Below are 22,218 nucleotides of genomic sequence, written 5' to 3'. Positions count from 1 at the left end.
AAAACAAATTGAATAGTTCAGTCGACAAAAATTAATTTAACCTTTTATCAAAAAATATACATTGTGAGGTGAGTGAGGTTATACTCAAAAGGTCATTCGCTTTCTACTGTCTTGGACCTTGTAAATACTACCAAATAGTCATTCCTTTTTAATCTTTCATTTAGTGATTCCAGGCTGTGAATATGGAGGACTAAAGTATTTTGAAACCCTAAGCTACCTGACATGGTGGCTAAAATGAGAAATTTGAGGACAGAGACTGATCAACATTGCCTTTGTATCCATTTTCCCCGAATACGGTGATTTTTAGCGTTGTTATCGATTAAAAATATGGACTCGTGAATCATGAGTCATTCGACTGAACATAGTATAATCGTCCCGAGTCCTAAATATCCTGTGTTCTATCCTTTACAAGATTATTGCTGTGTATTGCTGATTTTAAAACTCAGTTGAAATATTTGTTCATTAGTACCTTCGCACTTGGTATCCGTTCTTGATGAAAACTATCTATCTTTAAAGACTCCGTACGTTATTTGTTTAAAAAGCCAATAACAAAATTAAATATTAAGATGAAAACAACGTAACACACTTGATCCATTCTTTTACAGTTTACCTTTAAATCTTCACGCCATTCATTTTTACCATAATTTTTCGATATTTCAGGTTGAAATACTGTATAACCTGCCATTGCTGATGCCAATCTAGTTAGTGATTGACGCCCAGAACCACCGACACCAACTAGTAATGCATGACCACCAGGAACTCGAAGAATCCGACAAATTCTTGATAAATGCTCCAGAACATATCTATTTTAATGATATGAAAATTTACTACATTTGTACAGCTACTGACAACTTTAATGATAAGACTTTAAAAAGGATGGAATCATAGAATATTGACTTTTAATAAATAAATAAATGCATAAACATGAGATAATGGTTGGTATGCAAAACATAATTATAATCAATTGTTGAAAACTTTGAATGATATGGCTCTAAAGTGGTCGCACAGTCACATATTCATTCATACTCTATCCTCCTGTGAAATATCCCATTTTGGTATTATACCATACTGTTTATTTAAATGAATTCACTTTTCCCGTCCTTATACTGTTCTCTACGTTTTATCAGGTAACGGCAGTCAAAGTTACGAATGAGTAACTGACATGACCAATTATAAGGCTTCAAGAAGTTATGATTGTCTATCCAAAACTTAGAATAATTAATCTAGGCGTCATATACAGAAGTTGCAACAGATAACTATCTCGGTTTACATTATTGTTTGTGATCACTGGGACTCACAATTTCAAATGGTTATTAGATTTTGACGAGTTCAACAACAGTGTGATGAAATTTATCGACTTACTCGACATTTTTTAAGTGAAGCAACGCTGATGAAAAACTAATTTGTCATAATGAATTCATATAAATAAGAATTTTAGGGTTTGGAACAGTTGACGGTAAACTCTCAACCGTATTACGTAAAACAACGTTTACGGCTAACCCCTAATTGATGAGATTTCTTGCATTATTTGTATATTTTAGTTAAGAGACATATAATAGAAAAATCACTTCAAGAATCGATATGACAGATTCGATACCGAACAAAACATCTGTTGTTTATCCATAATCATATTTACAGATTTCATTCTTTGCAAATTCAGGGAAATTGGAAGATAGTATCGTTACAAACCAAATCGATTGGACCAAGAAGACTGATCGGTCATATTATCTTTTATCATAAGTGATCCTTACAGTTTCTGACTACTATATTTTCTACTTTTTTGTTAGTTTTATTATGAAATGTGATTTATCAAGTTCAGCCAGAAGTGATAACCAAAACACATAGAGTATTTCGTGAAGTTACACAGTATTCTTTGTTGTCTGAATGACATGTGATAAAGTCTAGTCAATATTCTAGGAAGGCATTATGCTCTTCAAGTAAAGAGAAGAGTAATTACGAGCAATTATATATAAGTCTCAGAGTACCTGGAAATCATTTTTAAGCATAATATATCAAAGCAACCTACATTGAAATCAGTAAAATGGTTTTTTTTGTAAACGTTTGGTTTTTATAAAATTGGAATCTACCTAAATATAACTAATGACATTTTCTTTTTGTTAGCGTTGTTGTAATCTTCTAAACAACGTTCCACAACAGGATACATTGCTTGGATATCTTTTATTTCTTCATAGACTCTATCTTCTGGCATTGATTCAGGATTCATAAAGTCACCAAACATTAAATAACTTCTCAAATGTGTTTCATCAATCTAAATGTATAAAAATAGATTATCAATAATAAATACTTGAGAAAATTATGAAAACGTGATAGTTTTGTCAATTAGGAGGTCATCCTATAATCTCATCATAGATCACATTTTGGATATCCAGGTCACGCTATGATCATGAAATAATGAAACCATTCAGTTGCAATCTCATGATTCGCACATTTGGTCAATTAACAATATAAGCAAACAAACAATACAAAAATGAATTAATTAACAATATACTTGGAACTTTGCTTAAAGGTGTGTCACATATCTCTGAACGTGAATTTTTAAGGCTTGATCTACAAAAGGACTGTTTGTGAACTTCTTTGAAGTCTCAGAAACGACGTAAAGTTGCCTACTGATCTCAGCAGCTGTCTAGCTCATGTCTGTCAGTGATTTAATAAATAACAAATAAGCAACTATTCATAAATGCCGTTTCTAGAAGGTACATTTTTTAGTGGGAGAGAATTTAAAACTAATTCCAAAGTGAATTCAAGATAAATCACTTAGCTTACTTCTTCACCTTCTTTCGAAGTCAAATGAGCAAACAGTTGATCGAATTTCTCTTTAAAATTATTTTGTAAACAACGTTTAATGAATCTGTGAATAAAATAAAACAACCGAATCATTGTAAATACAAAAGTGATGTTTCATTGTATTTTCAATAAAAGTATTCGATAATAAGATCATTGCTTGATTAGATCACAATGTTCACAAATGGTTAATTTAGGTGAACCAAAGAGAATTAGTATATTTTTGTCAATTCAGTTTGATAACATCTTACTCAGATCTAGTTGTAAAAAACTTTTTATACACTGAAAAGCGAAAAATATTTACATGCTAAAATACTTTTTATTTCCAGAAGGGGTTTTGTGGAGATTTTAGTAATTTTATAGAGTTGAGATCATGAGTCAGTTGAAGCTAGACCACCATAGAAAACCTGGATGCACTGGACGACCGTTTCGTCCTATTGTGGGACTCCTCAGCAGTGCGCATCCACGATTCCGTCTCGCGAGATTCCAACCCAGTACCTACCAGTCTCGCGCCAGAGCACTTAACCGATAGACCACTGAGCCGGTTGGAATCCAACGGTGTTAATGTCTAACTTATACCAATCCACGAGGTTGAGCAACCATTCAGTGAGTTGATATCTCCCAACAGACCTGGTTGAACTCCACTGGTTACTGCTTCTCACTAGAACTCCAGGAAATACCTGATGGAGCCAGTCACTAGTGGTTACATGATCATTATCAGAAGGGGTTTTGTGGAGATTTTAGTAATTTTATAGAGTTGAGATCATGAGTCACTTGATTAAACAAAACAAGGAATCGCTACCACCCCCAGATTTTAAAACTTGTTGCTCAAAACAATAAATAAGCTGGTGATCACTCAGTGCCTTATCGTTCAATTAAAAGCTTAGTTATTGTCCCCATCAGTTGTGAAGCCAGAGCATTCTGGTAATGTTATAACAGCCCTTTTCTTTTTACACGAATAGGATATTAATTTACCTTAGACAAATATCTACACTAGATTCTCTCCCAGTGTCTACTCTACAGGGCTTCAACACAACTCAGATCAAGAACACGTGATTAGCCTGACAAGAACATAAATACATTTGCACACCAAAAGCCCACACAATCCAACAACAAATGGACAATCAATCAATAATAATAAAAAAATAAGGATATGGGAATATATAACGCATCTGACACCTGTCAGACTATCTACATGTTTGACTAAGCAGACAACCAATCATTATCATTCTCATCTGCACATCAGGTAATCATTGTGGATAGAAAATTTCAGGTCAGTTACTTCCTCATTTATTTACCGATTGAGACCGGAATGATATCACTTTTCCACATCAAATAAGTTATTCCGAGACACGAATTGTGGTAAGGAAAATTTGAAAGAATAAAGCAAGTTTAGTATTTGGTTATTACAAGACTTACTCGTATAACCACGTTCTATCGGCATCATCTGTTAAGCGATCATAAAAAACTCTCATCACTTCATGAGCCCATAAACGTGAAAAAGTATGTTTACTTTCAATTCGATCTTTTTGTATCAAACAAATACCTAGGATAACACGACTAAAATCACGTAGATTGAATAAATAATGAGATTTAGCTGGTGTAGGCAGAAGATTTTCAATTGCAGCTTTATAGACTTCTAACGTTGATGATACAATGATTTGACCAACTGTTATATACTCAGAGCTAAATTCTTGTGACTACACAAAATATACAAGGAAAGAGAATAGTAAAGATATGTTGTTAAATGTTACTACAATACAATATGATTTTATCACAATTATCTCTAAGTGGTGTAACATATCCAAGATTAAATAATAGGAAAAATTTGGACATCTCTACAGTTTAAACTCATTTCGTATTGGTTGTTCGAATCTTCCCAATGATGTTTAAGACTGCAATTGATCAATCTCTAATTGGTGTATGTGCATCCTATGCGGATCGCCTTGATATTGCTTTAAGTCACAAGCATTATATGCAAACATTCTACAAATTTGTAACAAATTTTGTCATAGCGTTCTTAATCCCAGCTATCACGACGAATTTCAAGATTAGAACATTTTTGCTGAATTTGGATTTACGTCTAGAGTTGGTGAGGATCTTAAGGATAATATAAGCTGAGTCATAGAGATTATAGATGATGTAGACATATCCGCAGCTTCTTGTAATATTTCTCTTGAAAATTTAATAACTCATTCTTAGTCATTACTAATTTCCTATATGAATTGCGGAACAACAAGTATGGCATCTCTTTGAAACAAGCGATCGGTAATAACTTTGATGACAACGTTATTGAATAACTTGAGTTCAAACCTCATTTGAAACACTATTTTTCTGACTACCGGCAATCTATTTACATAAGTAGGAGATTTTCATTTATGTCAAAAGATAGTCTACTAGTACATGGAGTACTGTCCCGTTGAATTTAGTCAACGCGCAAAACCGGAGCACTTCTATTATGTATTGATCGAGGAAAATGTTTTGATTTTTTGCTATACAGGTAGTTACGTAATTGCTTTAAACAAAATTCATAAATGTATCACACTTCTTTATTACAATATTAATAGTGTTTTGTGCAATTTCTGCCTTGAAACTTGTCTTCTAAACTGTAATTAAGAAATAAAAAAATTAAAATGACCTACGCGTATGTAAATATTCATCAATGTTGAAAATATTTTTGTCATAGTTTCATCATTAAATGGTGTCATACTGATTACATGAAAATGTCGCATAAAACGTTGTGTCACATCATTACGTCCACCTCCTGGAGGTCCCATTGCACCAATTAAATGAATGTCTTGTAATGTCAATTTTGAGGTATCCTTTAAATCATACCTAAATTAGAATCAAGTAAGGAAAAAAACGGTTCAAATATACTCACTAATATCTGAACTAATGGTAAAAGCTTCATATATCTATACATTAGAACTTAGATGATTTTAAATGATTTCTGCTAATTTATCTACACTACTAACTACTGGTCAGTAAGTAGCTCGTCAGAATGCTAATATATTCCTTACTTGATCATTTTTCAAAACCTAAGAAAGTAAAACAAATTTATTGCAAAAACTAATACAAGAATTCACATATAATGATTAATTTGAGCGAAAAAGTTCCGAACTCATAAGACCCACTATATCTGAAAGTACAATGCTGTTATTAAAAAAACAAATAAGAATTTACAAACTATGAACCATGATGCGTTGAATCGTAAATTGCTATAGTAAAACATCTCAAAGTGAATGATGTCTTCTACCTGAATGAAAAAGAGTAATTTATAAAACATAACACAAATCATAAAACAACTCTTGGTTGTGTATTAGTAATTAATAAAGGTGGATGAGGATTCCTATTAATGAAACAAAAAATCGCTCAAAGTAAACGAGATTTCTGAGAGTAGCGGATACACATGAAAATAAGTAAAAAAAAACAAGAAATAAACTTTGCTGTTAGTTAGTGAATGAACCAGAAATCGAATGAGAAGTATAAGTCAAAAAGATTAGCTCGAGAAACGACTGGATATAGCTCAGACTGATCCGATATATATATGTATATATATACATGATGACAAAACAAAAAATGACTGAAGTTGCAGAGATTTATACAGATTCAACAGCGTTTATACTGGAAAGTTAAAACAAAGTCACAAGGAATTGAATAATTAGAAATGTTTGAAACAGATCGTATAGGTAATTAATTATATTAATGCTAAGAATTACAATGGTCTATAAACAGCTATATGCGGTAAACAATTTTAGTCATTGAATACGTCATTTTATACGTCTGAAGAGATCTGATTTTAATGTGCTTTAAATTGCTTTATAAAACTAAGCGTATGAATTATAAAGAATCCATAACTAAGATCAAAGATTTCCACCTAGTTTTTGGTGGTTTTCCAAACAATGTTAGATTATACATATCGCATAGGCTGTTGTGGACTTAACTGGCTGGGCTAGGCAGAAGCAGGACCGATACGTACTCTACATATCTCGTACGGTTTTCGTGTGTCACTGTATCAATCGATAACCGGCTGCTCTCTGATTGACGGTCTTATCATGTCGGGCTCACCAGTTCTTTAGTGACGTGCTTCGTAAATCGTTCACCTCGATATCCGCTATAATACAAATCTTAACGGTGCATAAAATCAGAAGGCAAAGAGAAGCGGCAACTACAGTTTATTGTCAAATAACGCAGGTCGGAAAGCTATAAGTAAATGAGCAGATATCAGCGAGGGAAGCAAAAATGACACTCATTGGAGATGGCGGGTAAGCCAACTTCTTTTATCAAGCGTTAATCAATATGTATAGTTAGATAAGAATAAGTTACAAATATATGATAAGTAAGATAAAAAGTGTAAACACACACGCTCATATAAAAAGTAGTCAGGGTTAATAAGTAAATAATTAACAATGTCAAAACGGGACTCATGATGGATAGGTAAATTGGCTTGTCCAGAAGCTACAATAAGGTATATGTTCTTAACATAGCAACCGACACCCCAAAGTCACAATTTATTTAAACTTAACCTGAAGTATCTACATAATACAATCACACTTCTTTTTATATATAAATGTCTCTAAGAAATAACAAAATAATTTTCAACAAACAACATAGAAATGTAACTCATTTCTTACAATTTTGTAATAACAAATCATTTGATCAAATAATAATTATTTATATAAACTAACCAATAACCATGATCAAGAAACATTCGTAATAGTTCAATGGGTGGTTGAGCTCCATAAATCTCTTTAGTTGGCATATTTAAATCATCAACAAATAAAACAGCTGTTTTACCTATAGGTGGACCATAAACACCTTTACGTCTTCTATCAATCTTTGACATAACAATAAACTAAAAAAAAGAAAATCGATAACAAATAATGATATACACTTGTTCTGAAAGGAACATTTGTTAAGTTAAAAGACTATTGTTTTTTAGATTCGGTCAATAAAACTATATCACTTATGATTAGTGATAAATTTAATGGTGAATGGTTGCTCAATTTCGTGGATTGGTTGAAGTTAGATATTAACACCGCTGGATGCCGGCTCAATGGTCTATCGGTTAAGTGCTCGCGCGCGAAACTGAAAGGTCCTGGTTTCGAATCTCGTGAGGCGGGATCGTGGATGCGCACTGCCGAGGAGTCCCACAATAGGGAGAAACGGCCGTCCAGTGCTTCCAGGTTTTCAATAGTGGTCTAGCTTCAATTGACTGATGATTTCAACTACATAAATGTAATGATAGATTTATAAATCAAATGTTTCTTAATTTATCTCATAACGATCTATTACTGTATTGATGATCAAGCTTTTTTCCACAATCTCTTTTGTTCTATTCCCCTTACAAACATCTACATACTCAATCAATTTTTCTTTAATTACAATGTCACGGTTATTATTTATGTTTTCACCTTATTCTAATTTTTTGTTATTTTCATAGTTAGCTTAACCATATGTATGAGTAACCAAAAATTTGCTTAATTTCAGATTAGGATTTTTATTGGAATTCACTCATTATCATTATTATTGTCAACATAATTAAGTGATCATGATTAAACTATTGACAAAAATGTTAGAGTATAAAAATGCTAACTGGTACTAAAACTTAGGCATTTTCTATGAAATTAGATTTGATTAGGAGCTTCTACTTAATGTAACTCTTTAGACAGAAATTGTAGTGATGAAGTTTATTATTAACATAATCATACTTTTCTGATATACCTGTGTTATGAGGAAGACAAATACTTCTTCAAATTCGTTCACTATTCACCCTTCTATGAAAATGAATGATATTGTATTGCAAAAAAGAAAGTATTATTAGTGATACTTTGACTATTCTAATAACATATTAAACATATGTGATCTGCTCAATAAAATATATGGCAGAGAACCCAGTTTGTTTTTGTTTACTGATATAATTTACAACCTATTTACTAAATGTGCTCACATCGATTTTAGTTTATGGCTGTAAATACAATTATCAGCCTAAATAAATATCAAGGTAATGTCTCAAGTGATTGTAATCAATTAAATCTCAGACTCTATCAGGATTTTGGTTGATAAAATCAAACTACTTATATCATAACCAATAGTATATTATTTGTAACTGCAAAAATCATTACCTGAGTTTGATTTGCACTTGTTTGAGCAGAAAAGTTGACAAAATAGGCTACATACTTATCTTTGTCAATTTCTCTCATTAACTTTTCTTGAACATATACTGATTTCCCGGTCCCAGTTGGACCTACATACAAAAGTGGACGATGTTTCTTCATGCATAAATCGACTATAAATTTATAACGTGCTGTATCCATTGTAGGTACAATAATTTCACGTATTTTTCTATCAGAAACTTGGTCATCAGTTTTATTCTTTTCATTCCAGTGTCTCCAGGAACCACGACTTTTGAACTATTGACAAATTTGGAAACCAAAAACTTAGAGATTGTGGTTATGCGTACAAGATAATATGACTATTAAATCGATAATAATAATGAGGTCGAATTTATTTCTGTACTTACTAATATAAATGAAACATTAACGTCTAGTTTATTCCAGGTTGTATTATTATTTATATTACACCTTCCTACTCGACAGTCGCGTTGTTCAGACCTCCTATTGAGGCCCTAATTTAATATTCGTGTCACTATGGTTTACCAATTGTTCATACTTTCGAAAAGCCAAAAACAGTTTATTATCTTGGTCGGCATGTTTATCTCTCCTAACATAACGCATGAGACCTGCCGTTGACTCATAAGTCTCACCAAACTTCAGTTGAGATTTCATGACTTAGTATCGACATGAGTGTCAATGTAATGCGAAAGAATAAAATAAGGACTTTAAATTCATTTTTTTGATATTTAGGTTTATAAAGGTGAATTTATAAATAGTCGGTGGTGAGCAGCAAAATATAGATTCATCCGATCATATTGTACTATGCAGATCAAATTTTATTGAATATTTTATATACGAAGTGATCTAACAAAGAAGCTTAGTTGGACATCAGAAGTATCAGTTATACTTGTTATCGATGTTAAGTAGCACTGACCATGATATTGTACTGATTTTTAATGCTAGCCATAATTTTAGTTAAACAAACCTGTGAACAATATAGTTTGCTAGATTACCTTACACATACTATCAAAAAGTATAGACAGTGCTAGGTGGTTGGAGGCAAATAGTCAGAAACCGTGGATCTAGGTTTAGTCTACTTGGTACTCATCAGTCACGTATTCCTGCAGTCCTAAAGAAACTGATTCTCCCAGTATGATTTAAACACAAGTCACTCAGCTTCACAGCCAGAGATGTCACAACTGAACTATTTGGTTTGCTTGTGGCTCATTGCTGAACTGAGATATTTATCTTCATTCATTATTGAGTAATAACCAATGTAATATTTGTCCTGCTTTTTAGTATTGGTCACATACTTCCTATATATATAACCTTTCATTCTAAATTTAAATTAACTGTATTTGTGTAAGCGACCATGTGTTTCAGGTTTTACGCTGGGATATCTTTTATATTCCCGAACTAAAACTGGACATGTAAGTATATTAGTTTATGTCCAACACTGTTCCAACGTCTGTCGAATAGTACTGAAAATACAATTTTAAGCTTAATTTACTTAAAACAATGTCTTTTTCAATTTGACGGGATGTCACTTGTATATTATGTATCAAAGCTGCATTCCCTATGAAGAATATAACACTTGAATATAAACCATATCTGAAAATGGAAGAACGTGTAAAGTAAAATATAATCTTTACTGATTAAGAGGCTTCACTTACCAGTTAAATGCTATCATAATACTGGACGAGGGAAAAAAATTATGGTAGTCAGATGTGTAAAGTATTTAACTTGAGTTTTTCAAAGAAGAATTAATTTCCTACACACTTACTTTATAATAATAATCATAAACAAGACCAGATTCTGGAAATGGAAAATCAAGTTTTTGACCCAGTTCTTTTGGTAAAGGATGCTTTTCATTTGTACCAGACAATAAATTTCGTAAGAAATGATCGAATTTTTGTCGGCTATTATAATCTAGACAACCACCAATACCCCAAACAATACCAAATACAATAGACGTTTGTAGCCATAAACGTAAATAACGATTTTCATTTGCATCTTCTTCATTAGCTACATCTTCAATAAGCATATCAATGAATCCTAAACACGATGTAACTAAATTGCCTTGACGTGTAGCTACTAATGTACGACAATTAGATTGTATAAATTCCATGCATGGATCCAAAGACCATTCAAAGAATGAATTGATCATATCTTTAGTGTCACCAGTTGTTAATGATGTTGGTAAACGATTTATCCATGAGCGAACAAGTGGACGCCAGCCTAAGGATAAGGGCTCCATATATATCATACCACAACGTGATACTGTAGCTGGCTGTTGGCATTAAAAGATGATATAATAAAAATATGTTTTAACAAGAACATCGAGAACAAACAAAAGATTTTAAAAAATAAATTACACCCTGTTTTCTTTTTATGATTTGTGGAGATTAGCATTGGTGAAAAGATAGCTTTCGTTAAATACTGTTGTAGCAGTAAGCAAACAGAATATGCTCAATGAGACATAAATTAAGAAAGATTGGTTCAATAAAGAGTTCTATTTTCGGCCAATTCATTTTTCAAGCCGTTCAATCGTAAATATATGTATATATCTATAATAGCAATAAGGAATAATCACAAGCAGGTAGCACTAAACTATTTCCTTCATAGTATTGTTTGTTTGAATCTTCCCATTGATGTTTCGGACTGCAACTGGTGCAGTCTCTTATTGGCATATGTGCATACTGTGCGTATTGCCTCGATATTGACTTAATTCACAAGCGAGTGGCTATCAGGACTCAGTACCTTGTAGTATCGGTTGTTATGTTAAGCCCATATACTTTATTCTAGTTGCTGGCCAAGCCAATTCGCCTATCCATTATGAGTCATATTTTGATCTTGTTAACCATTTGCTTATTAACATTGACTATACTTTTATATGAGCATATATGTGTACACTTCGTATCTTATTCATCATATGTCTGTCACTCATTTTTGTCTGGCTATAAATGTTGATTAACGCTTGCTTAAATCGAGTTGGCTTCCCAGCCATCTCCACTGCATGTCATTTCCGCCTCGTTCACTTCCTTCGCTTATTCGCCTGTTCACTCGCTCGTTATTATTCGCTCAGGTGTTGCTAACTTTCTGACCTGAGTTATTCGACAATAAACTGTAGTTGCTGCTATCCTTTGTCTTCTGATTTTACGCGCCGTTAAGATTAGAATTATATCGGTTATCGAAACGAACGATTAACGAATCGCGGCACTACAAGCTGAGTGGATAACGCGATGGCGTTTGAAGCGAAAGGTACTGGGCTGGAGTCCCAGAGTGAACATCAACTTTGAGATGCGGGTACATACAGCTGACGAGTCCCAAATAAGACGAAACGCGCGTCCTGGATTCCACTGCTAGCCACTATCTATCTTTGCTTATTTCATTCTTGTTCGGAACTTGTAAATGAATAAAAACTATCGTGTTGAAGATTAGCTTCAAAGACACTGGGCTTGATCTCGCATAGAATAATGATTCCGAACTGTGAAGTTGTGAAGTTAGGGATGGAACGGATATGTTTTGCTAACTAACTTACACCAGCGTTTCAACCAATGTCATTTTCCGAGGAAAACGTTTTTCTAAGTTAAAATCTAAGGAAAAAGAATATAATTTTCCCTTGGATTGTTTTAAAACTTTTCAATTAATACAAAATCTCTTTCTCATGATTGTTATGAATGTTTTTAGATTTTGTGGTAAACATTTAGCTTTAATGTAGTGAATTGAAATACAACACTTGTCTTTCTGAAGTTGTGCTGTGACCTGGATAGCTTTGTTTTGAAGCTTTCTGTGTCTTTCTAGACAACATTAGCAGCGGATACTGTCGATAAAGCTATACAATGAAACCATCCTGCTCAGAGTACGTAAAATTTCAAAATTTATTTGAGTCACAAGTTTTATTCACGAACTCACAGTAGTTATCATCTTGTGTTTATCATGATTATATTCACAGTTTGATTACACGGTATATTTCCCGGATTAGCTGGCAAGTTTTGATTGGTCTTTATGGTCAAACTAATGACTATTTTCTAGTTCTTATTTAAGAAACTTATTTTCTGAATTCAAATCAATGAATACCCAAAGGATGAACGAAAAGTTAGGGAAAACAGCTGTTATTAGCATTGTTTAACTCAGTAAGTTAGAAAGTATCAGATAAAACATTATTATTTACACATCCTATAGAAATTATACAACTTTTTACTGATATTATTTGCAATGTAACGTCATCTTGTTTATTCATTGTTGTTAACTGCCCATTAGACTAATACTGAAAATTTCATTCAAGGATACCGTTGTACAGCTTGGTTATAAATTCGATTATAAGTGGTCGATTCACTAAGTTCCTTGGTTTTGGTATTTGTTAGAAATTCGTACTGTTTAGTTCAATATCATATAAGTTTACTTCATCATTTCAGTTTTTTAGTATACAGAAAATCATTAACTGATCTTAGCTCTATCATAATTGAGGACCTGGGGAGCACAGGATGGTAATTACATCCTAGTATTGGACCTTTCAGCAGTGCACATCCTTGACCCAGAATCCGTGAATCGAACTCAGGATAATCCATTTTGCTAACAAATACTTAACCTCTAGACCATTGAGCCGGCATATTGCGCTACCCTCATCTAATGCCTGTGATGGATAACTGTATTGAACCCGACATGAATTGAACTCGGTTTCAAGATACAGACAGAGTTTCTCGCTAGAACTCTAGGAGTTTGATCTTGAAGCTAGTTAGTTTCTTAATCAAATTCAGTAAAATAATGGGCGATATGTATTTAAACACAAATAACTTACCGATGCTTGCGATAAGTCCATTGTTTCAAATATAAGACTCATTACACGAGACATTTGAATAATTTCACCGGACATTAGACATAATTTCTTATTATCATCTAGTACAGTATTCATACTTTCAATCCATAATGTATCAATGGGTCCGTCAAATACAACCCATTTTCTATCTGGTGTATCGGTTGATGCGAATTCTCGAAATGTATTTGCTGTTACACCATCAGTCCACTACAAAAATAGGAATACTACATTGAGAAAGTATAGTACATATATAAACATGAAAACTCATTGGGTGAGAAAATTCTTGTACGCTTCATAGTAAGAAGTAAGAGTGAACTGTAATGAACATCCAGTGAAATTAATGCAAATAAATTTTTTTAAAGTCTGAGGACACACAAAGGTAGACACGGAGTAACAGTCTCGTTTATGTAGATCTACAGGCTAGAAACCTATTTTTTCAAACCATAGATAAACTAGAAGTGATATTGATTTGATAGAATCAAATTATCGGTATAGGGTTGTGAAAGTTATTGAGTTTTTTATTGAGATCTTGAACCGAACAGTGTTAGATCGCCACTGAAAACCCAAAAGCAATGGTCTGCCGTTTTGTCCTGGTATGGGATTCCTCACCAGCCAACATCTATGATCCTGTACGTAAGACTCGAACTCAGTACCTTCAGTCTTGCGTGAACTATTAACCTCTAATCCAGTGAACCGATATCCAACGGTGTTAATTTCTAACTTTAACCAATCCACGATATCACCCAATATTTTCCACTGTCTTATTTGGGCAACTGTCCGTCACCCGACAGTTGAATTCCACTGATCACGGCTTGTCACCAAAACTTCGAGAATTATCTCTCAGAGCTGGTCACTGGTGAGCACTACTGTGGAGTCGTTTATTAGGACGAAACGGCTGTCCAATGCTCCTAAATGTTCAATGATGGTCTAATCTTGATCGGTTATTGATTTCAGTTAGAATTGAATTAACTTTAAATAATGACTGGTAACAAGTAAGTAGTATGATGACTATCAACATTAGAGTATATGTTGTTTTACGAATAGTCATTTAAAATGACAGAACAAATTGATGTGAACAATAATTGATCTTTTGGGGGCTTCTGATTTTAGCTTTGATCAACTATGTGATCAATGAGAAGTGACGCGTAGTCATACTATTTTATCTGAATATTTTAAACAAGAAGGAGAACTTAGTAATTCCTAAATGACATTCAGTCCGCTGGCACGTGAAATCTTTTGATCTAGGAAATATTGAATGATTTCTTGGGTTAATTTTTACCTCGACCATCTTACTAATTTCGGTCAATAAAGGCCAGATTATAACCATGCTAAAACCAATTTAAATTTTGATTACTTGTCTAGAAATCAGATGATGGACTTAAAACACTGACTTCATCATTCGTCTTAAAAAACAAAATAAACCAAATATGATACATGGAGTTTTGTATTTGTAAATGAGATTTTGATTTGGTCTGTAAATAAGTGCTTCGTGAATAGCATTAGGTCTGGGGTATCGTAACAGATATAACGGGGTGATAGACAAACAAAAAGTATCAAATTAGAGCCTGACCGACCATTGCTGCTACCTTGACGTGGTGGTCGGGCTTGCCTATCGTGATGAACCAATCGAGCTATGCTGGCTGGAACAATCGTTCCTCAAGGTCCTACCATGACAGACAGGTCGGTTGAAGAGCGGTAAGACCAAAAGCAGCAGTCCCAAGGTCCGAAGGTGAAGTCGTACTGCCGACTGTACAGAGGTGTGACGGCAGTAAGGTGTTTCCTTCAAACAACCAGCATAACAGCGATGCTGCATTCTCACAAGGAGGAGTGGGGTTAGAAAACGTCGACTCTAAAAATGCACACCTCGCCTTATACCATGGATTTTCGTCTCCGGCGGTAAGGTCCTTTGAAGAACGGAGCTAACACGTCAAAAACCTCCCACAGAAATGCCGTGCGTGACCGGCCTCAAGCAGTTATCCCTTGGGCACTGCGGTCACGTTCCCAGGTCGTTATGACCAACACTAGTCCAACTTCCTTTTCAGGTCCCTCAAGAAATACCCTTCCACGGTGTGGGCAACCGGGAAGTGATATTAGCCCTCATGCCCGTAACTGCACACGAGACCAAGTTGATCACATTCAAATCCTTCCTACACCTCCTAATAACTCTCTTATCTCCACAACTAACCCTTCCCACGTCCTTTTATCACCTCGCATCGCTAGGGCAAACGATTCGAGTACACGGAACGTTGTTCCTGGTCTCCTGAAACCACGCTCTAAACTACATATAGGAACTTTTAATGTCCGAACATTGTGCCAAATAGGACAACAGGCTTTCTTAGCTAGGACTCTAGAATCTTACACCATCGATGTGTGCTGCGTCTCCGAAACGCGCATACAGGATCCGAGTAGCGTCATTCATTTGACCTCACCTTATCAAAATAAAGAACCATCTCGATACACGCTTCGTGTATCTGGAAGCCCTGATGCTGCTTCCCGTGGCCTCGCTGGAGTAAGTATAGCATTAAGTCCTAGGGCAGAACTAGCTCTTTTAGGCTGGATCCCAGTAGACAGTCGTCTATGCTCTGTCCGACTAAACGGATCAGTAAGGACTCGGAAAGATAGGGAAACTCGTCGTTGCCTCTTCGTCGTCTCTGCCTACTCTCCCACTGACTGCAGCTCAGACGATATAAAAGATGAGTTTTACAGGAAACTTTCTGACCTTCTCCGAAAAGCTAGGCGTTCTGATGTAGTAATAGTGGCAGGTGAGCTAAGTGATAGGTAGGTAAACTAAGTGAAAGAGAAAGACACCTGGGTGGATCTTATGGTGTCGTGGCTAAAAGAGCCTGACACAGATGTTCTTGACATAAGTTGCCGTAACTGATTGATATGACGAGATGAAAATCACAAAAGAAATTAAAATAATGCATCAACAATGATGAAAAAAGGCAAAACATTTAGGTTATAGTGACAAGATCAAATAGCCCTCTTTTTCAATAGACTTAAATTTAAATAATCAGGTACTTAAGAATAACCAACGTGGAACACTTATTCTTGACTGAAATTTGTAGTAGCGAGGCTGAGCGCCTCAGCATTGCATGGTAAGAGGCCTTTTATGTATTTAACTTTAATCCGAACTAATTTTTGGTACGAACTAGCTGTTCCATCTATAGTGGGTAGGGTAGGTTTCGAATTTGCGAGCTACTGATCGGAAACAAATTACCTTGTCCATTTCATCTAATATATTAAGTCGCTCAGCAAACAGTGCTTCGATTAACAGCTTATGATTGATAGTTCACGTGTTAATGGCATATTTGATAATAACAATTTCCAAATATTGAATAAAATGTCTCTGCGGAAATCCTAGATATAGTTCTTTAAGGAGGCGTTATACTGACTAAATGTAGGAAATATAACTGGTAAATAATTTAGTCCAACTAACTTCATGTGAAACGGGATCGAATTCGCCGAATAATTGTCCCATTGTAATTGCTTTAGGGTTAATTGTTTTATAAATCACTTTTTCATATTCATCGTGACCATTCTCGTTTAACCGTGTCATCACTGTAGCTAATGTATGCAGCACGGTAGTTTTAGATCCAAATGGTTCACCAACAAGCATAAAACTAAGTAATGAAATGGTGGAAGCGTAAAAATTAATGTTAAAAAACATACCGATAACATAGAAATTTTTGTGTGAATAACTCAGAGGTTTTATTCAGCTGAGAAATTCAAAAAAAGAATACGTAGGCTGGTGGGTGCGTCCGAAGGTTCTACTTTTAAAAATGGATAGTATAAATCATAGTCCATTTTGTACTGTGATGGATGAGGCTATGACTTACTTGTTCAGACCTCAGTTGGTAATTATGGACGACGATCTTAAATATCTAGATTGCAAGTTAGTTTCCTAAGCCTGTGGATCACGGACTTAAATATACTATTTCTTTCATCAGGTCTTTACATTGTATACTTGTAAATGTTCTAGATTAATTAGTAGTATTGAGGACCATGCTGTATGTTGGACAAAAAGCAGCATGGAAGAGAGCAACGGTAGCTGAGTTGGGCTTTTTTAAAACATGACCTAGTTAAGATACAAATGTAATAGCTTCTAATCCTCAGATTAATTAACTGAATTCTTCCATTTTGTAAAGGTCAAAAGATGTATGCTTGACTTGAAGATCAAGAGTTTCTCTAGTGTTTAAGTGCATATTTTATGGCTCATCTAGTTATCGATACTCTACTCCTGTTAGACATTTTCATTCTTCTGTTTAAACTGACTTATTGTTTAATTCCAATACTTAACTCATTAATTCAAGTAAACGAGAAACCCCTTTAAATCATAAGTAGTTAAATGAAGTAATGCTACTTACTGATCTATAACTTATCACTGTGTCCCAAATAGTCAGTTCGCAATAACTTTTGGCACTCCTCAAAGTTTCACACGTTCGGATCACCAGAGGAACATGATTATTAAGTTAAAGGCGTATCCGTGTGGTAAATATCAATAGATAGGAAACTTGGGCTTAGATTTTCTCACTCCTTGCCTCAAATAATCGTTAAATAGATTATGATGGGACTCAACATCTTTAGGCGGCGTTGTATTCATCTACCTGGATGGTCTAAATTTGAAACCCCCACTGGTTTTCTAATAAAAACTAGTTAGCTATTAGCATTTCTCCAAACATTCATTAATTTACTTTATTCTGATTAATTGTGGAGTATAATCATCCTATGACTATTTACCTACTTGAGTTTACTAGTTCAATTACCCTTATGGTGTTTGATCTCGTATTTGGACAGAAAAGAGAAGTACTCGAAACAAGAATAAATCACTTGAAATCCCTTCGATGATCGTAATATCCGCTTATCTTTACCAATAAACGTACAAAAACTGCAATTACTCACATTAATTGTTCAATTTCAATAAATCGTTCAAGAAAGGTAAACTTGTATAGTTTCAACTAAATTGTCAATAATGAAATAAATCTTTACATTTACTTATCTCTTTTTAATATTTGAATTCATGAGTCGATGTAAGCTAGACCACCATTGAGGACCTGGAGGCACTGGACGGCTGTTTTGTTCTAGCATGGAACTCCTCAGCAGTGTGTATTCACGGTCTCTCATGCGGGATTCGAACCCAGAACCTTTGACCTTGCACGTGAACGCTTAACCAAACGATCGTCAAGTGGTTCTAGGTCTTCGATGGTGATCTAGCTTACATCGACTGATAAATTTAACTATTAAAATCACTACAATCTCCACAAACACCCGTTCTGATCATCATCTCTTTTTGTTTAATAATAATTTTACACATAAATGCTTACCCATGTCGTACAATCATCATTTCATAAGTTTGTATAATTTTTTCAGTGAAAAAGTTAACAGCTTGTATATTTCTTTCTTGGCACACTTTATGAACTTCAGCTAAGAAAATACTATAATCTGCTTCTGGTAACATAACACCAGGAAATAAATCAGAGATAATACCACGAAATAGAGGAATATCATGCGCTAGAAATTTTGGCAAATTCACATCGATAATTGAACGTAAGAGCTAAAAATTTAATACAAGTGTTTGGAAAGTAGAGAAAAAGGAAGAGATATTCTATTGGAATAAAGTAACTTAATTATGTCTAGTTATTTATATGTATGATCTCTATCATTTGTAAGGTAGAGCTACCATTATGGTGATTTGCATTGCATCAATGAATAAGTAGTGATGTTTTCAGTGAGATACTATTTATAGATATACTCTCCTGTTAATTTATACTTTCTCGTTTATTTATGTAATTTATACCATACAGTAAGAAGTTATAGATATTACACAAACATGCCAAAAATTTATGTGAACGGACTAAAATATATACAGTTGGTCAGGAATAATTTACGAATAATAAGACAATACGAACGTCAAGACAGTTCTACTATACGCAATTGAAACTTGGAAAACTATCACAACCATAACCAGAGAAATACAAGTATCTCTAACCAATTGTCTACTAAAGAGACTTAATGTTCTTTAGACGAATACCATCAGCAACAGCCTATTGTGAAAGAGAACAAAACAGCTTCCAACGGGAAGTGGGTGGGAAATACATCGCGGAAATCACTAAATTGTATCACAAGGCAAACACTAACTTGGGATCCTGAAGGTAGACGGAAAAAATGAAGGCCAAAGAACATACTACGTCGGGAAATGGAAACAGATATTATGAGGATGAATAACAGCTGGAAACAACTGGAAAGGATTGTTTAGGAGAGAGTAGGATGGAGAATGCTAGTGGATGGCCTATGCTCTTCCATGAGGGGTAACAGACATAAGTAAGTAAGAATAATAAGATGTATAATAATAGTTAATAGGTTAAAACTAAGTTTACAATAAACGAAATATAGAAACATAGTATCCTCGTTATTTAGTAATTATATAAAGTATATAAACAATTATATTCCGGAAAGCAGTTTTAGAAGTCATAGCTTGTTTATTGCTTTTCCCATCATAATAATTTCCTGTAGTTATTTATCTAAGACTAAGCCGTTATATGATCTCCCACAAACCTCGTATACCAACAGTTTAACAGTTAGAAAATTCTAGTTTGAAATTATGATGATGACATCATTCGACGGCAGTGTATAAAGTTTGTAGACATTTGCAATGTGGAGAATGGTCACAGAAAAGTATCTAAATACCACCAAGCTAACAACATTTTGAACTAATGTGACAGTGACTCAGTCGATCAAAAGGTAAATATCTATCAATATGTATTTGCCACTTGTTTAATTCATTTATACTTCTATAAAATACAAGATTCATAATCATTGAAATTTCACCATTACTTACAATAATATTTTCATTTTCATCAGGATATTTTAATTTTAAATTACCAGCTGCTTGTAGAACAGCTTTCACTGCACGCATACCATAATCATAATGAGCTTGAGATGAAAGTTGTTCTGAGCATAAACGATAAGTTGTAACAATTTTCACGGATAAACTACGTGCATCCATAAAACCATAAGAATAAAGTGATATTTCACCAATCATAGCATAATCTGGAACCATCATAGCTACTGGACGAAATAAAACCTAAAAAGATATTGTTTACAAAGTATGAATTGCATTATCTATATTTAGAAATAGCATGATTCTTATTTATTTTTACGCGACATTTGCATTTTCCCATTTCTAACACTAAGAACTGAAATAAATAAGGCTCTTTCGGTAGATTGCCTCAATACTGTCATTAAGCTACAAGCATTTTCAACTTTAGGGTACATTTACATCCTGTTGACGAGTCCCGAATCAGAGGTAACAACTGTCTTGGATTCCACTGGTAGCCATACATTCATGTATTCCTGATCATTTTAGTTTTGCATCTTAAAGATGAGTGAAGTAAACAGAAAGAGATTCATGAAAATTGTCTAAATTTTGTAGCTATTCTGTGATATAAACCACGGAAATGGAAGGGTACAGAAAAAACTATAGAATTATAGTGATTTACAAAGTTTTCAGAAATTGGTCTTTCAAATCCTGAAGAGCTGATCATTTTCAATTGGTGGTTAAATACTTCATTGAGGATCGTAATATCTTTATTTGGTAAATGACCCTAGGATATCAAAACAAACAATTCTTCTACATGTGTAATTCATGTGTAAGTCACGTCAGTCGGTTCAGATTTATAACCAAACAGATTTATCAATTCATTTTGTCTAAAACGTTTCACATGTTGCTTGTTTGTTGATTTCATTAGATATGCTAATAGATAAAATTGTGAATTTTCCGAAGAAACAGGGTTAGGATTTAATAGTTCAGAACTTGTAGACCCATTTTCAGGGAATCCTATAAAGCAAGCCAACCTAAATATTCTAGAAATAAATATGTTAAATGTATGCTGTGTACTTCTATTTACTGTCATACATACCAAGCATTACCGTCGAAAGTAAATCAATTAGGATAAATCTATTTATGTCCAAGTTTTAACATTTCTAAATATTGTCTGTTAGACGACAACCAACGAGTAATTTTGAAGCTGAATGTAGAGTTTTGGTAAACAAAATGTAAGAGTATTCAGTATTGGATACGGTCAAGTAATTTGAAAATGATTAGAATAAGAAAATCTGAAACATAAGTGGTTATATTTTTAGTTAGTAAGGTTAGTATTTGATAACATGTTTAATAAAGCGTTGCTTTATAGCATTTCAATGGGGTTTCATTTGTAAGCTTTAGACTTAGTAATTATTAAAAATCATACTTTAGTTAACCTTGATAAATACTTAATTACTTACTTTTAAATTATCTGGTAATTCAGATCGACCTGCATAACCAGGATTCATTGTTATACATACATAACAATTGCGATTTAAAGTTAATTCGGTCCCCTCAAATACGAACACTTCTAAACGAGATTGAATAGCTCGTATGATACAAAGAATCTATTTGAAATAAAGAGAAGAACACAATTGTGTTATAACTGGTAGATGAAA

General features: G+C 33.9%; 1 protein-coding gene across 1 annotated transcript in view; it reads right to left on the bottom strand.

Annotated features, from left to right (window-relative positions):
• Smp_159840 (dynein heavy chain, putative) overlaps positions 1–22,218 on the bottom strand; it is a gene marked incomplete at its 5' end in the record, with an annotated part of 101,258 nt that overhangs the window by 50,478 nt on the left and 28,562 nt on the right. Inside the window, 13 exons of the mRNA XM_018791954.1 lie at positions 611–803; positions 2,088–2,269; positions 2,785–2,869; positions 4,222–4,502; positions 5,445–5,637; positions 7,491–7,657; positions 8,928–9,215; positions 10,702–11,208; positions 13,720–13,944; positions 17,177–17,360; positions 19,062–19,291; positions 20,576–20,821; positions 22,021–22,167. Coding sequence (XP_018647275.1) covers positions 611–803; positions 2,088–2,269; positions 2,785–2,869; positions 4,222–4,502; positions 5,445–5,637; positions 7,491–7,657; positions 8,928–9,215; positions 10,702–11,208; positions 13,720–13,944; positions 17,177–17,360; positions 19,062–19,291; positions 20,576–20,821; positions 22,021–22,167 — 2,928 coding nt within the window. The remainder of the gene's footprint in view (positions 1–610; positions 804–2,087; positions 2,270–2,784; positions 2,870–4,221; positions 4,503–5,444; positions 5,638–7,490; positions 7,658–8,927; positions 9,216–10,701; positions 11,209–13,719; positions 13,945–17,176; positions 17,361–19,061; positions 19,292–20,575; positions 20,822–22,020; positions 22,168–22,218) is intronic.

This window comes from Schistosoma mansoni (genome assembly GCF_000237925.1).
Source record: "Schistosoma mansoni, WGS project CABG00000000 data, supercontig 0223, strain Puerto Rico, whole genome shotgun sequence".
Lineage (NCBI taxonomy): Eukaryota > Metazoa > Platyhelminthes > Trematoda > Strigeidida > Schistosomatidae > Schistosoma > Schistosoma mansoni.
Note: the sequence above shows the minus strand (reverse complement) of the source record. Positions and strands in the feature narration are given on the sequence as shown.